The sequence below is a fragment of the Pectinophora gossypiella genome, chromosome 21 (genome assembly GCF_024362695.1).
Source record: "Pectinophora gossypiella chromosome 21, ilPecGoss1.1, whole genome shotgun sequence".
Lineage (NCBI taxonomy): Eukaryota > Metazoa > Arthropoda > Insecta > Lepidoptera > Gelechiidae > Pectinophora > Pectinophora gossypiella.
This window is the reverse complement of record NC_065424.1, coordinates 9864676-9881330: the sequence shown is the minus strand read 5'-3', so window position 1 is coordinate 9881330 and position 16655 is coordinate 9864676. Positions and strand designations below refer to the sequence as shown.

The following is a 16655-nucleotide window of genomic DNA, read 5'->3' as shown; positions in this document are numbered from 1 at the left end:
CAAGAAAACAATAAAAAATAAATATAATTTCAACCGTTGCAATTAAATAATCCTTTCGCGTACATTTCTTGTATCTCCTCAACAGTTCTTCCTTTAGTTTCCTTCATGGTGAGGAACGCTAAGAGTCCGGTCGCAGCACAAATGAAGGAGAACATGAGGAACGTGCCATCTAGTCCGAGGAGATCCACTGTAGGCGAGAACAAGGCCAGAACCACGAAATTAGCTATGCACATGGCGCTGGACACTATCATCGATGTCAGGCTTTTCATCTGTAACAAGAAACGCAAAAACTTCTTCTTCTTCTATCGTGTGGATTGTGAGGTGGATTACCAACCCCATCAACCCTGGTGTCAGGGTTACTATTGAGCCGCCAAAGGCCCCTGACATGGCTCATGTAACGACTACTAACTTACACCAGTAAGTAGTAACCGGGACCAACGGCTTAACGTGCCTTCCGAAGCGCGGATCATCTTACTTTCGGACAATCGGGTGATCAGCCTGTAATGTCCTAACCAAACTAGGGACCACAAAGTATTTTTTTTGTGATATGTCCCCACCGGGAATCGAACCCGGGACCTCCGGATCGTGAGCCCAACGCTCGAACCACTGGACCACGGAGGCCGTCACGTCACGCAAAAACTACTTAGTACTTAATAAAAATATGAACTGCTTCGCATGGCGTACCTACTGATGCATGGGTTAATGCTTTACCTTTAAACTAAAGACTGCATAATTTTCGCAAAAGCTTAGTACCCAGACCCAGAGTTTTCTGTTAGACCAACTTTAGTGATAGGGTGGGGAGCCGTATCGCCGTCTATTATAATGATTGAGCCAACTGTGTTAGTGGAAACTGCACTTAAGATAAATTTATAACTCATCCTTTTGTAGGCAGGGGCATCAATGAGTGAGTACCTAAAACATACCTAAATAGCCTAATACTTAATATACTTACTTCATTATGTCCCACTGCTGATAAAAATCCTGCGTCAAGTTTTTTTTTTCGTTCATTACGAAGCTTACTTTATGTAAAAAAGCTTACCTACTTGTTATAAGATTAATGATTACTTAAATGATAAAAATGTCTGGTATTGAATGTGTTCCTCTAGTTATTAAATAACTTGTAATGTAATGTCATTGATTTAAAAGATGTGTTGCTGTTGCAGTTTCTTGTCATTTCTTCTCCTCAGCCATAACACCTTGCGAAATGACGTAATTTCAAAAATCTTACATTGACCTACAACAAGTTTATCCACGACAATTACGTTGAATAAATGATTCTGATTTCTGACTGTTTATCACCTTAGGCACAAAGGACTCTGACAACTGCACGAAGGGTACATTAGCCACCCCCAGCTGGAAGCAGCTGCAATAAGCCAGAACGGCGCCCGGCACCATCCACTGCGGACCCCAGGACCAGCGGACGAGAGATGCTAGAACTCCGAGGAATAACGCTGATGTTAGTGCTGAGGTTATCATGAGGATCTGGAATGAAGTCAAGAAAATCAGGGCATATAGGTGCAACTACTTACACACATCTATAAGTATTCATACGCAATCTTGCGCACACACACACCCTTTCCCACAAGCATACATTTCACATTCACTGATAGTCTTTACGTTATTATGTTATTTGTGTTTCCTTCTGATTGTACAAATGAATCATCTAAGTACTAATATTATCTGGTATAAGAGAGGAAACACGTGCCTCGCACACCAGCAGTGCTTATGAACTTTTGATTGTGTAACTGAGTCGCTGTAATATCACTGTACCTAATGCTTAGGTACTTACTGGAAATACTACAACGTTCTACTCCTTTATTTAAGTAGTAATTAGAGGATAGCTGTTATTGGCTTTGGTTTAGTTAGTAACATTGTAAAACATTTAGATTAAGCATATGTTGTTATCCCAAATAAACATAAATAAATAAATAAATTGTAATACCATAGGTTTAGGATGCACAAGATAAATAAATAAAGACAAATTAACGCCGGTACCAAAAAATAAATGAACTTAATCTTCTTTAGATTCCTACCTTGAAAATAATCCTTACCGCCCCCCCCTGCACCCCCTTCCTCTACCCTACCCCTGATGCCGGGCAGCAGCGGTATCAGTACACACATACACATAGGTAGGTACACTTTCCCATTTGTAATATTAGTATGGACGGTGGGGACTGTGGGGACATACCACAAAAATTACTAGTTTGGTTAGGACATAACAGGCTGATCACCTGATTGACCAAAAGTAAGATGATCCGTGCTTCGGAAGGCACGTTAAGCCGTTGGCATCGGTTACTACTTACTCAAGTAAATATGTAGTCGTTAATTATGAGCCATGACAGGGTCCTTTGGCGGCTAAATAGCAACCCTGACACCAGGGTTGATGGGTTAGTAATCCACCTTACAACTCACACGATAGAAGAAGATCTAGTATCCCCATCCCATCTACCACCATATAGGTAGTCAGTCTCGGGCTCTGGGCTTGCAGTCACCCACCAACCCGACCTTGATATCCACCTCAGATATTACCTCAGAGATATTAACCAAGATATTAACTCAGAATCCTATCCTGATATCATAATCATTGTATGAAGTTGTTACATGAGTCATGTCAGGGGCCTTCGGCTCAGTAATAACCCTGACACCAGGGTTGATGAGGTTGGTATTCCACTTCACAACCCACACGATAAGAAGAAGATAGCCTGAATCACCCCCCTTAGGAATCGTTACGATTTCACTAACACCCTGTATATCCCAATGGGGGGGGGGACAATCAGTCAGAGTTATCGTTCTATACGTAGTATTATTATTATTCATCACGTTCGTTCAATGCAGCGGAAGACCTAAATCTACTTGCCCTCCTTTGCAGGAACCCGCCGACTACAGTGGACAGCAGGCTGCCTGCTGCGAAGGCGACGCTCAGTATGATGGAGCACATGTGAGGCGACAGCGCAGGCGCAGCTCTCGTGAACAGCGGGCCCGCGTATGCCTGGACCGCTATCGTACCGCCGAACACCAATAATACAGCATTCGTGGTTGTCAGGAAAACTGCGCGTTGATTTGACTTTGATGTGCCTAGAAATATCATAAGTTCACGACTTCTTGACTTATTGAAGATTTGCCGCAGATGGCATTAACTACTTGGCCGGACAAATGGGGAGCGCTGAAGGCTCTCACCCGGTACAACGTTTAAGACAACAGGCCTGAGGGTGCCCAGTTGGGCGCGAACCTCGGCTCAGGGCGTCGTCTGAGAGGAAAAATATTTGAAAGAATTAATCGACCCTAATGGGTCGATAGCGATAAGCGCTGAATGAGGGAAATCGTCGACTACGCCGGCGGGGTTGGTATCGGGGCCCTATATACTGGGTGTTAGTGACATCGTAACGAATACTGAGAGGGATGATTCAGACCATGATTCTGAGTTAATATCTAGTGGAATTTTCCGTCGCAAAATTCATGAAATTTTGAGTTTTGTTTTTAATTATTTTCAATTCCATATTGTGCTTTTAGCTGCATAGAACCCAAATTTCAATAAAAAAAACAATAATGACAAATTATCGAAAATTTTCGATGTAATGGAGACAACAGCTGCTCGAACGGGTCAACGGCCACACGCACCGCGCCGCGCGCCCCGCTCCGCACGCCCCGCTCCGCGCGCCCCGCGCCGCACGCCAGCGGCGCGGCGGCGGCGCGGCCTACAAAGTAGGCACTACGAACCGATCCTATTTCTTTCTCTGTCTATCGTAAATTATAAATTTATTTTATTCTTATTCTTAACCCAGTTACTCCTGAAACTATTTATGGTCTCCGGATTTCGTAATTTTTCAATACGTGTTTTATTGTGGTGCCAAAGTCTTCGTAAAAATAGTGAATAAAATCTATCTCTTCTGGGAAAGCGGGAAAATCATGGCCGTTTAAACGCCCAGTAGGAATATCCACTACTAACATACACAAGGAACTATAGCTGTATTAAAATACAATTTAAGTTTTCTTGCGCACTTTTATTTGCAATATAAACATTTTAACTGTAATATGATAATATTTCTACTATTCGGCAGTGTGATATGTAAGAAAACATGCTTTGGGGTGCAGAGAAACAGTACATTTTTTACAAAAATAATTAGTTTTTTTCTTGCATACAGCACACCTCAGCTGATTTTCTTTATATTCCACCAGATGGTCCATTCTGTCATAACGGGACGTTTTACGATAATTTCTTGACATTGGACGTGGACCACGCTTTTCCGTTTTTTGATACGTCTCCAGAATTCTCCAGTAAGCTTCTTGCTACCGCCCCGCGATAAGTCAGATGATAATATTCGCCACTATCAGCCTTGTACGACTGCCAAGCATTGTGAACAGCCATGTCGAGGCAATGACACAGCAATGGAAAATACCATTTATCCCCCCTGATGCTGGTCCTATATTTTGGTCAGCTCAATCTCGATTTATTGCCTTTCTGGGAATCTATGTGCATTGTGACGGTTCCTTCACTGATATTTTTGATTACGTGGCACTGTCACGGCTATAAGAGGTGTATCACATTCGGTAGGTGCAGTGACATTTGATATAATCTGTTCCGGGGGATCCGCAGCTTCATCAATAGATACAATGCCTGTACATCTTCTTTTGGCTATCGTAGACAAAGGCAATTCATGTTCAATGTCAAAAGATTCGTCGTCTGAATATATCAGGTCCGCTTGAGCTTTCAGCTGAGAACCTGAAAAACCCAACAATTTGAATCAATATATAAAAACTAATAAATAACTGTGTAATGGTAATAAATGTATTATGAACAAATGTATAACTATTTCGCTTACTAGCTTACCTAGAAGATTATGCCAAGTTACAACTTCTTCGCCTCCAGAATCCTCATCAGTTACATCAGCGTTCGCATTTCAGGTGGTAAAATAGCTACGCCACTTGGCAATTGATCGTTATCGTCAATACACTCCAGATCTTCGATAATTTCAATCAATCTCAACGGTTTCATATATCGCGGCCTGGAAAACATAACAGACGTTGATTCTCCTACTGGGCGTTTAAACGACCATAAACTTTCAAGATCAAAATTGATATAAAAAACTCTTGTAAGATACTTTATTTTCCATTTATTGACTAATATGTACTTACGTCTCAATAAAGCTATAAGTAATAAACAATAATATCTCGAAAAACTAATAAAAACTTACCTCTTAGAAGCCATATTTCGAAATATTTTATTAACTGTCACTTAAAACCGCAAAATTAATTGAAAATAGGCACACAAATAGCATAAACAAGTTACTGTCATGAAGCTTAATTAACACTAAGGAGAATAACGCAGAGATAACTAGGGTAGAAAACATTAATTCTACAAATAATCGAGGGTAGATTTGATAAGTATTGGCGGGCGTTTATAAGGCCAGTAGGGGAATCTGGGTTAAATGGACGGATAATCAACAGGCATAAAATTTATGGAATACACGTCAATTTTAAGCAGAAATCTAAAACAACCGACAGAATTAAGTTACCAGCGAGATACCTTTTTGATTCGACCGGGTTATTCATTCATTTACTCATAGGAATCAGGGCCATTATCTACCTAAAACAGTTGAAACAGTAAATAATTGTATTCTTTGTTGTCGTAGAATAACTAACAACCAACTAACACAACCACCACAGATTAGGTAATTAGTTACCTACTATGTCAACCATCCACCAACTTAGTATGTAAGTACCTACGCAAAACCTCGCTACACAAAAATCGAGCGAGATCGCGTCTAGAATTGGGCGGACACTCCGCCAGAGTGTTGCCTATCGATATTCTATCGATACCTAGTTAAAAAAAAAACTATAGTAGGTACCTATCGATAGATCTTTTAGATCAATACCCATTATTGTTACAAAGCAAGACCTATCGGTACTATCGCTAGTATCGATCTAAATGTACTATCACTACTTTCGATAGTTTAGACAATTTTCAAGTTCAACAATTGATAAATAATCTACCTATCGATAGTTCGGCAACTCCGCCGCGTAGGCAATGTCGGCATGTTCAAAGAAAAAAATTGTCCGAGAGGAGTGATCTTATTTTTCTTGTTACATGTTGGTACCGTACCGAGGTACTAAGTACTAAGTTATTCGTGGTTTTAAGTCTCATTGTTAAATCATCAGTAAAGAACTAATTAAACCTATCCTGTTCTGTGTACAATATTCATGTAACGGCTACGTGCTTACATAAGTACCTAGTAGACGGGAGCAACGACTTAACGTACCTTCCGAAGCACGGATCATTTTACTTTCGGACAATCAGGTGATCAGCCGGTAACGTCCCAACCAAAGGCCTTATAAACAGATTTTTGTGATATGTCCCCACCGGAATACGAACCCGGACCCTCCGCATCCCATCGCTCAACCACTGGACCACATAGGCCAAGAAGGTTCTAAGACATAATTAAACGATCCTGGGACGCAAGACCTCCGAGTTAGGGCTTGTTTGATCTGTCTTGATGGATACTCGGACGTGAATAGCCTCACGGATCAAGGGCAACGCGCGCCAATAAAGTAGGCATTACGAACAGATACTAGGTATTTCTTTGAGTTGATAGGTATCAAGTGAAGTTTCCTGTCGCCAAATTCATAAAAAAAATAGATTTTTTTCAGTCCCATATTGTGTTTTAAGCTGCATAGAACGCACATTTAAAATAAACAAATAAAAATTACTAATTATTAAATTTTATCAATGTCATCAATAATAATAATAACGTATCTACAACTTCAGCTATGCGCAGGTGAATAGCCGGCGCACGGGTCAAGGGCAACGCTCGCCAATAAAGTAGGCATACGAACAGATACTATTTCTTTCTCTGTCACTTGCACCATAAACATACTTCTCTCTCTCTAGTCGTCGCGTCGGCTCGACTCGGCCGCGGCCGGTGCGTCGTCGGCGCCCTTATGGCCTGTCCACATCACCACGGCACGACGTCGTCGCCGTGGAACGGTGCGGTGCCGTGGCGCGGCGCGTTGCCGTAACGTGGGAATTTACGTTGCCGTACCGTAAAAATGTACCTCAGGGCCTGTCCACATCACCACGGCACGACGTCGTCGCCGTGGAACGGTGCGGTGCCGTGGCGCGGCACGTTGCCGTAACGTGGGAATTTACGTTGCCGTACCGTAAAAATGTACCTCACGACACCGCAAAGTTACACACACAACAGAAGCAGAATACGTTTTGTGCGGTCCATATCTACAACGAGACTGTTATTTATTTGGTGAAGAATGTACCGAAAGTTTACAAGGCACGGCAACGTGTAACTTTGCGGTGTCGTGAGGTACATTTTTACGGTACGGCAACGTAAATTCCCACGTTACGGCAACGTGCCGCGCCACGGCACCGCACCGTTCCACGGCGACGACGTCGTGCCGTGGTGATGTGGACAGGCCCTCACGACACCGCAAAGTTACACGTTGCCGTGCCTTGTAAACTTTCGGTACATTCTTCACCAAATAAATAACAGTCTCGTTGTAGATATGACCGCACAAAACGTATTCTGCTTCTGTTGTGTGTGTAACTTTGCGGTGTCGTGAGGTACATTTTTACGGTACGGCAACGTAAATTCCCACGTTACGGCAACGTGCCGCGCCACGGCACCGCACCGTTCCACGGCGACGACGTCGTGCCGTGGTGATGTGGACAGGCCCTTAGTCGGCGCCTTTGATGCTTTGCGCTAACGCCGCCGCCGCGCGCTTCCGCTCAGTCGAATACTAAGCTTGACCCGAATCGCGTGATGTTTTTCGAGGACATTTTTTTCGTGTTTGTGAGTGTTTGTTTCATTCTGTAAATGAGTAGTGTCGACTATGATGATAGATCATAGACCATTTACTGCGCAAAAGTATGGAAGATTGTTGATGTTTATTAAAGAGCAAGGTGTTGTGTTTGTGAGTGCGTGTGATACCTACCTACCGCGGAGGAAACGCGATGTTGCATACCTACGTGACGTGACATGTTCTAGGGTACCTACCTAGGTACTTCATCCGAAGGAATAACAATTAAGGTAAGGCAAGAGTAGGGTTTTTATTGTTAATAAGTTAGGAACGTTTTAATAACTGGTAGGTAGGTACTGTGCGTGAAAAATCGTGGCAGTAGGTGTTCTACTTCAACAAACAACATTTTTAAACGTTGAACCACTACTAAGCATCTAAATACAAGAGAATGAAAACTCCTACCTAGATATCAACATCGTATCTCGCACGCGTAACGTAGCCGCGCGTAAGTTTAGCGTCTGTGTGGTGCGTTGTTCGACTTACATTGCGGCACAGTAAAAATTGAAAATCTTAATTAAACATTTGCGACAAGAAAAACACACACCGTCGTTTTTAGTACAATAAAATAGGCGTTCCATTTTTTTTTTCGTTACGATGTCACTAACACCCTATACCCTAAGCTCACGACTAGGTATACAGGATGTTAGTGACATCGTAACGAAAACTTTGAGGGATGATTCAGCCCATGATTCTGAGTTGATATCAAGTGGAATTTTCCGTCGCAAAACTATGGAACGGAAAATACTTAGGTAATTAAAAAAAACTAAAAAAAAATATTAATTTTGCGACGGAAATTTCCATTTGATATTAACTCAGAATCATGGTCTGAATCACCCCCCTTAGTAGGTAATCGTTACGATGTCACTAACATATACAGATATGATTTTATCTAACAATGCCTAGATTTTATTCAATTATATGTTCAAGCAGTCCTGAATATAAATTGAGACAAAATATGTTTACTTGAGGAGCTCGGTGGCGCAGCGGTAAACGCGCTCGGTCTGCGATTGTTGACGTAAAGCAACTTTCGCAGAGGCCGGTCATAGGATGGGTGACCACAAAAAAAAAAGTTTTCATCTCGAGCTCCTCCGTGCTTCGGAAGGCACGGTAAGCCGTTGGTCCCGGCTGCATTAGCAGTCGTTAATAACCACCAATCCGCACTGGGCCCGCGTGGTGGTTTAAGGCCCGATCTCCCTATCCATCCATAGGGAAGGCCCGTGCCCCAACAGTGGGGACGTTTATGGGCTGATGATGATGATGATGATGTTTACTTAAGTATGTACCTGAATTGAAACTAGCAAATTGATGTTTTGTTAGGTAACAAATATCACATTCAATTTCAGAAACGCGCTTACGTGGTTTTCATTCTTTGACTATATAATGACTGTATTTATGTGTGTTCACAAATACTTACATAGCAACCTCCAAGCACTGATATCTTTTTCATGAGTTTTATATCCTTCGTCAAATTTTTCATCGTTCAGTTTCAATGTTTCTCTAACGGGTCCGGAAACTGAAATTACTTTTTGTCATTAAATAAATATGAATAAAGAATTAAATTAGTAGACTTATGTTAACAAAACGAATCATGCGTCATTTTGTTAACTTGTGTCAATTCTATAACTACTTATTAGGTACTTCCGCCGAGGTCCGTGTTGCTCTATGACTTACTTACATATTTTAATTCCATGTCTTATGTCATAGAATAAGGAATAATACTACTATAGAACGGGAACTCTCCGCTCCCCACCAGCGCTGAACTAGGTATACGTTACCGTCCCTAACCGAACATAGTTTAGGCGATTCTCACACTGCCCCGCATGATGCAGCGTCGCGTGGCTGCATGTTCTTCCGTTGCTTGTAAGTATCTCCGTTATGTATAGAAAACACGCACAGTCTAACACACAGAAAATGCATCCACGCGCGTTCATGCGGATCACGCGCGTACAAGCGGAGAAACATGCACCCCCGCGCGTATGTGCGGGGCGAGACGCAAGGTATGGCACACCGAATCCCGCAGTGCCGCGCGTGATTTTGGAACGGCTTTGAATGAAATGAGAGCCGCCGTGCGTTAATCTACATAACGCCCCTACGCGCGTGAGTGCGTAAAAAACCCGCACGATGATGCAGATCTGCACTCCCGCAGATATGCGCGTAGGTGCGTCGACACGCAACATGCAGCTTGATGCGGGGCAGTGTGAGAATCGCCTTAGACTTGAATTGTTTGGTGTCAGACATCACACACATATGCGCGTGTACGATAACGCCAATGTGTAGGTAGTGTCTGTGTAAAACGAGGTTGTTTGTATGAAGTGTCCGGTGTGTGGTCATGTAACGTGTAAATAAATAATTTATGGCAATATATTGGTTCTACTCACCGGTATTTGTATTGCTATTCTGTCCTTTCAAGTAAGCAAGTTCATCCAAAATATCCGGTGTAGTGTAGGACTCACCACGATAGAACTTCAAAGATTTTAAAGCTTCCTGAAAAGTTTTGAATCACATATACTTATGTATACATGATGTACTAGTGACACCGTAACAAAGACTTTAGGGGATGATTTAGATCATTATCTTCTTCTTTGCGAGTCGATGGCGATCGAAACTAAATTTTTACTGACCAATCGTCAATATCATACCGGGGATGTGAGGTCTTATTTGGGATACGTCGCGGTGTCTCCTGGACGCATAAAATGTCACAGTTATTTGTGAGACAAAGTTCGGACAGGATCTAGATCATTATTATCGAGGTAAATAACTTCTGGTGGTATGCATTGGTGGTGGTAAATGGATGGTGCTCCAAATCTCCTCCGGGACGCATATATGGAGCATACTCCACCAAGCTACTCTGGGAGGGGAGGCCTCCTGTGTTATGTTGTAATAACTTGAGTGGATGAAGCGAAAGTGGATCAAGATTGTAGTAAGTGACATTCCCTAGTCTCTGCCTACCCCAACGGGAAATAGGCGTGATCATTATGTATACAGGGTGTTAGTGACATCGTAATGAATACTGAGGGGGATGATTCAGACCATGATTCTGAATTGACATCAAGTGGAATTTTCCGTCGCAAAAGTATTGAATTGAGAATAATTTAAAAAGAAGAATCATTGTCTGAATCATCCTCCACAGTATTCGTTACGGTGTCACCAACACTGTATGTACTTAATAGTAACTTCGTAATACCAACCTTTTCTCTTCCATGCTGCAGTAAAAACGCCGGAGTCTCCTTCAAGATGGTAACTATTAGCACCACCCACAACACACTCCATGTCAAATTCAGATAATTAATCAGCTGATAACTCAACAACCAGCCAGTGACATAAGATACTAGGGTGCCAAAGCAGTATGTGAACATCAATGTAGTAGTCATAGGTCCTTTTAGGTTGTCTTGACAGATTTCGCTGACAAATGCCAGACAACCTATGAAGTGGGCCCCACCCGCTACGCCGATTATAAATCGGCCTATCAGTAGTAGAATTACATTTTTGGCTGTTGCTTGTATTGACCAGGCTAACTGAAAAAAAATAGTAGTAAGTAGTTTAACAATGGATGAGACTTGCACAGGACCGGTGATCAGAATTAAGTCACAGACGCAGACCGAAGCGGCGATACAGTTCAATCGTGAATCAATCGGCGTGTTCCCACCCTACCTCCGGCAAGCCGGCAACCGAACTACGTCACCACTTCTGTCTAATCCACCGTCCGATATACTGCGTTTTCACATAACGTAGATGTAAATGTCTCATAATTTATTATAACCAGTATTATTGTGAAAAGTTTATTAGAGTGCTTTATATCATACTTGAGCGTTATCATTTATCGCCACCCAGAAGAAGCCCATACATTCGTGATAACCATACACACATACCTACATCTTCAAGCTAAGAATTCATACATTCATTGTTCAGAGGAAGTCAATCCAGCAGATGGTCAGGATTTAAGGAACCACATCCACCAATCAACCGGAAAGGATGGCGTGAAAGAGAGGAGGCCTATACCCAGCAGTGGGTGGATACAGGCTGAGTAGATAGATAGAAGTATCTACTTAATGAAAAATGCAAGTATAATACGGCCAAGTACTTAATGTCATTTGCGGCACGTTAAGCCGTTGGTCCCGGCTACTATTTACCGATGTAAGTAAGTAGTCGTTACATGAGCCATGTCAACGGCCTTTGGCGGCTCAATAATAACCCTGACAACAGGGCTGATGGGATCGGTAATCCACCTCACAACCCACACGATAGAAAAGTATAAGACGTCGATACAGGTATATGCATTTGTGTAAATATGAAAGTTAAAGAAACTTACAACGAAACACAATCCACAGAGTAACTCCGTGTTTTTCCTTCCAATGTGATCGCAGATACATCCAACGACCAGGGTGGACAGAAGGCTTCCTAACATGGGAAGGGATCCGACCAGGTTGCCTTCATACTTGCTGATGGTCCCAATGGGGCTCTGCTCTCCCTCTAACACCGTCAGTGCGTAGGAAGGCCACGCCACACTGTAGCCTGTGAAGAAGTTCCCAACTGATACTGCAATTAAAAAAGTGTTCCTCAATGTCTTGAACAGCTCCGTGGTCTAGTGGTTAGAGCGTTGGGCTTACGATCGGGAGGACCGGTTCGATTCTCGATGGGAATATTGTCGAAATTGCGTTGTGAAACTGTCCTTTATTTGGTAAGGACATTGAAAACTTGAATCTTGATTTTCCCTGAAAACTTTTAAACCAAATGTCAATTACGATAGTGCGACAGGATTCTAAGGTGGTATTGCTCATGACTGTACAATAGCCTGGACTAACGGCTGAACGTATCGCCTCCGCCTTATCTTACTTTTTCGGAAAATAAAGTCTTTATTTTCAGCCGTTAGTCCCGGCTATTGTACAGTCATGAGCAATACCACTTTAGAATCCTGTCGCACTATCGTAATTGACATTTAATGAGACTTACGGTTTAATTTGTCTAAAAAGTTAATGTGACATGGTTTCAAACTGACACTGTACTTATACATAATTTAGTGACCGTACTAACTGACAACAGTTTTGTTTTTGACGTGACTTATTGTAGTTTTGCCGGACAAATGGGTAGGCTAAAGGCTCTCACCCGATACAACGTTCAAGACAACAGGCTTGAGGGTGCCCAGTTGGGCGCGTTCCTCGGCTCAGGGCGTCATCTGAGAGGGAAAATATTTGAAAGAATTAATCGACCCCAGGGGGTCGATAGCGATAAGCGCTGATTGAGGGAAATCGTCGACCACGTGAGAACTATAGAATCGCTTCCTTATCCTAACCTCTCTCAGCGCAGCTACTCATCCTTACTCATCTTTGGTGGAAACGCAACTTAATTCCTTATTCTTAAATGAAAAACCTAGAATGAAGACCTAAAAGGACGTACGATAAGATGCAAAAGTCCAATCAGTTTCTTGTAAAGTAATAAATTAACTGGTAGCACTTGAGACCTCCTGGTTACATGTCGTTTCTGTAATAGACCAAAAGCACCTACAAAAACAATGGTGCATAATTTCACCACTGTTTACATAATTCGCTGAGCTCAGTGACTGCACATTTGCTCTTTGATTGTAAATTGACCAAATTGGAGATGTCCTTAGAAAAGGTTCAGTATGATGTATTCTGAACCGGCGTGCATGAAACGATTGATGAATGCGGAAGAAGCAAGAGAAGTGTGTCAGGACGAAGCAAATGGAATTCTATAGTCTCTGCTTCTGTGAGTTTATGTATTTATCCTTAAATGAGCTTTTTTTTTGACGTGACTTACTGTAGGTTTGCCGCAGATGGCATTAACTACTTGGCCGGACAAATGGGGAGCGCTGAAGGCTCTCACCCGGTACAACGTTTAAGACAACAGGCCTGAGGGTGTCCAGTTGGGCGCGAACCTCGGCTCAGGGCGTCGTCTGAGAGGAAAAATATTTGAAAGAATTAATAGACCCTAGTGGGTCGATAGCGATAAGCGCTGAATGAGGGAAATCGTTGACCAAGCCGGCGGGGTCGGTATCGGGGACCTGAAGTGTTTGGTGTCGCGAGCTGATTGGCTGCCTCTATGGCTAGAGTAATCGGGTCGTCGGGATCGTATATTACGTCCTTCGGACGCGCCTTAAATGAGCAAAGTATTTGTAAACTTACTAATTGTCATAGCCACAAATTGTGTTATTACTCCCTTCATCTTGAAACTGTTATTATAACGTGACTTATTCGCGACTTGTCTCAAACGACATTCACTAATTGGCCGTACAAAACTCGATACCGTTCACGACAGTCATATTTACTAAAAAACTGAAAATCACTAACTGTCGAAATACTGTAAAGAGCGACTGAATCGTAATCTTCGGTTCATGATAATAATTATCTTATTTACTTTTGAGAACAGGAGTCTTAAGTAAATAATGTTGGTACAAATATTATGTGATCTCACTATAAACATACTTACATATATAGCCGTGGTAGCCCAGTTGGTAGAACGCTTGCCTCTCACTTTGAGGTCGCAGGTTCGAATCCAGCACAGGCCTAAACCAATTACTGTCGAATTTGTTTTCGAATTCATGTTTGGATCATAAATGATTATCACGTGCTCAGCGGTGAAGGAAAACATCGTGCGGAAACCCACATTCTCGAGAAATGCATGTTCGGGGTATGTGACCGAACCTGTATTGGGCTAGTTTTCCCTTCGCGGGTTGGAAGGTCAGACAGGCAGTCGCTTCTGTAAAGAACCGGACCTGTCAAATCTTCAGGTTAGGTAAGCGGACCCCTGTGAAAAACGGGATAATGCTAGGGAGACGATGACTATAAATATACCTATGACGATACCAATGATTGGTGTGCGTCAAGCTAGCGGCCTCAAAAAAAAAAAGGGCACGAAAAAATAATTTGACCATACCAAAAATTAGTACTCTTATTGAAAAAAATAGTACCTGTTGTAAAAAAAATAGTACCATCACGGTTCTGGATTTATAGCCATGTTTTATTGCACTTGCTAGCTTGACGGTGAGCGAAATTTGGCGAGAGTTAACGACAAGGTCTTTCGCTTTGATTTAAATAAATATTTTCAAAACGTCAAGCTAGCGGGATCAAAGAACTGCCTTTATAACTTTGGAACCGTTGAAGTACTAATTTCGGTATTTTGCAGGGGGTGAGTACTATTTCGGTACTATTTTTGGCGTTTAAATATCTAAAGTCTAATTTTTGGTATGGTCAAATTATTTTTCGTGCCCATTTTTTTTTTTGAGGCCGCTAGCTTGACGCACACAATGATTGGACATTAATTTTGGCATAATATAAGATGAACATCGTGATATGCGTGATGAGATGGCGGTCCAAAAAGGTCCCATTAATGTAATTCATCTAAACATTGTTTGAGGTTTACGCGGTTTTTATCATAATTAAAACACATAAAGTCTTATATCCCTGATAATAACGCGATAAGAATCCAGTACTATATGCTTTAATTAATTTGTCTAAAAACCAAATTACTTAACTATTTTACAATTGTTGAGATTGCACACTTAAGTATTTTTAAATGTGCGTAAAATGTCAAATTGCTTTGAACTTAAGTACATGAAAAGTGGTTACAAATTGTCTTCTGATTACTTTGTGTCGTGTTTTTGTAGTGTATTGGTATTATGCGCAGGCGCACTAGTCGTGTAGGTACATGTTATGTTACCTACTTATAATTACCTATTCTTTGTTCTGAGCTTCACAGGTTAATATTGCGTTTGCGTTTTAGAGATAGACGTAGACGAAGAGTAGCTTGTCTGTCGTTCTTTTATAGGAAACACTTCGGCATAGAATAAGGAATAATACTACATATAGAACGGCATCTCTCCGCGCCCCTTGGACCCCGATACCGACCCCGCCGGCGTGGTCGACGATTTCCCTCATTCAGCGCTTATCGCTATCGACCCACTAGGGTCGATTAATTCTTTCAAATATTTTTCCTCTCAGACGACGCCCTGAGCCGAGGTTCGCGCCCAACTGGGCACCCTCAGGCCTGTTGTCTTAAACGTTGTACCGGGTGAGAGCCTTCAGCGCTCCCCATTTGTCCGGCCAAGTAGTTAATGCCATCTGCGGCAAATCTACAATAAGTCACGTCAAAAAAAAAAAAAAAATCTCCGCGCCCCACCAGCGTCTGAGCTATTGTTACCCAAACCTCCCTCGAACAGTTTAGTCTTCAATCATATGGCGTAAAACGTCACACATACAGATATGCGTGTACCATAACGTCAATGTGTAGTGTCTGAGTTAAACGAGGTGCTTTGTATGAAGTATTTGTTTGTAGTAGAGGAGCTCGGTGGCGCAGCGGTAAACGCGCTCGGTCTGCGATTGTTGAAGTTAAGCAACTTTCGCAAAGGCCGGTCATAGGATGGGTGACCACAAAAAAAAAGTTTTCATCTCGAGCTCCTCCGTGATTCGGAAGGCACGTTAATCCGTTGGTCCCGGCTGCATTAGCAGTCGTTAATAACCATCAATCCGCACTGGGCCCGCGTGATGGTTTAAGGCCCGATTTCCCTATCCATCCATATGGTAGGCCCGTGCTCCAGCAGTGGGGACGTTAATGGGCTGATGATGATGTTATGTTAAGTGACCGGGGTTGATTTCGGTGAGTGTGCTAAAGAACGCGTGGTAATTCCACCCACTCCATTCCATCTAAGGACAACTAACTAATCATAATCAACTAAGGATATGTTACCACCAATCCGCACTAAACGTTTCGCCTCTTACTTTTTGATGCAAATAAAATCTAAAAAAATAAATAAATTTTAAACAAATAAAAAAAATATAAATAATAAATTAATATAATAAATTAATATTATTATTAATTATTATTATTTTATTTAT

The 16655-nt window shown here is 42.1% G+C and overlaps 1 protein-coding gene across 1 annotated transcript; it reads right to left on the bottom strand.

The window, feature by feature from the left end:
- Window positions 1–29: 29 nt before the first annotated feature.
- On the bottom strand, window positions 30–14152 carry LOC126376853 (facilitated trehalose transporter Tret1-2 homolog). The gene is made up of 8 exons (XM_050024404.1): window positions 13947–14152; window positions 12116–12342; window positions 10995–11321; window positions 10185–10290; window positions 9221–9319; window positions 2858–3075; window positions 1300–1482; window positions 30–269 (listed from the first exon to the last, which is right to left on the bottom strand). The coding sequence occupies exons 1-8, from the start codon at window positions 13984–13986 to the stop codon at window positions 30–32; spliced, it is 1440 nt and encodes a 479-aa protein (XP_049880361.1). The 5' UTR covers window positions 13987–14152.
- Window positions 14153–16655: the final 2503 nt, after the last annotated feature.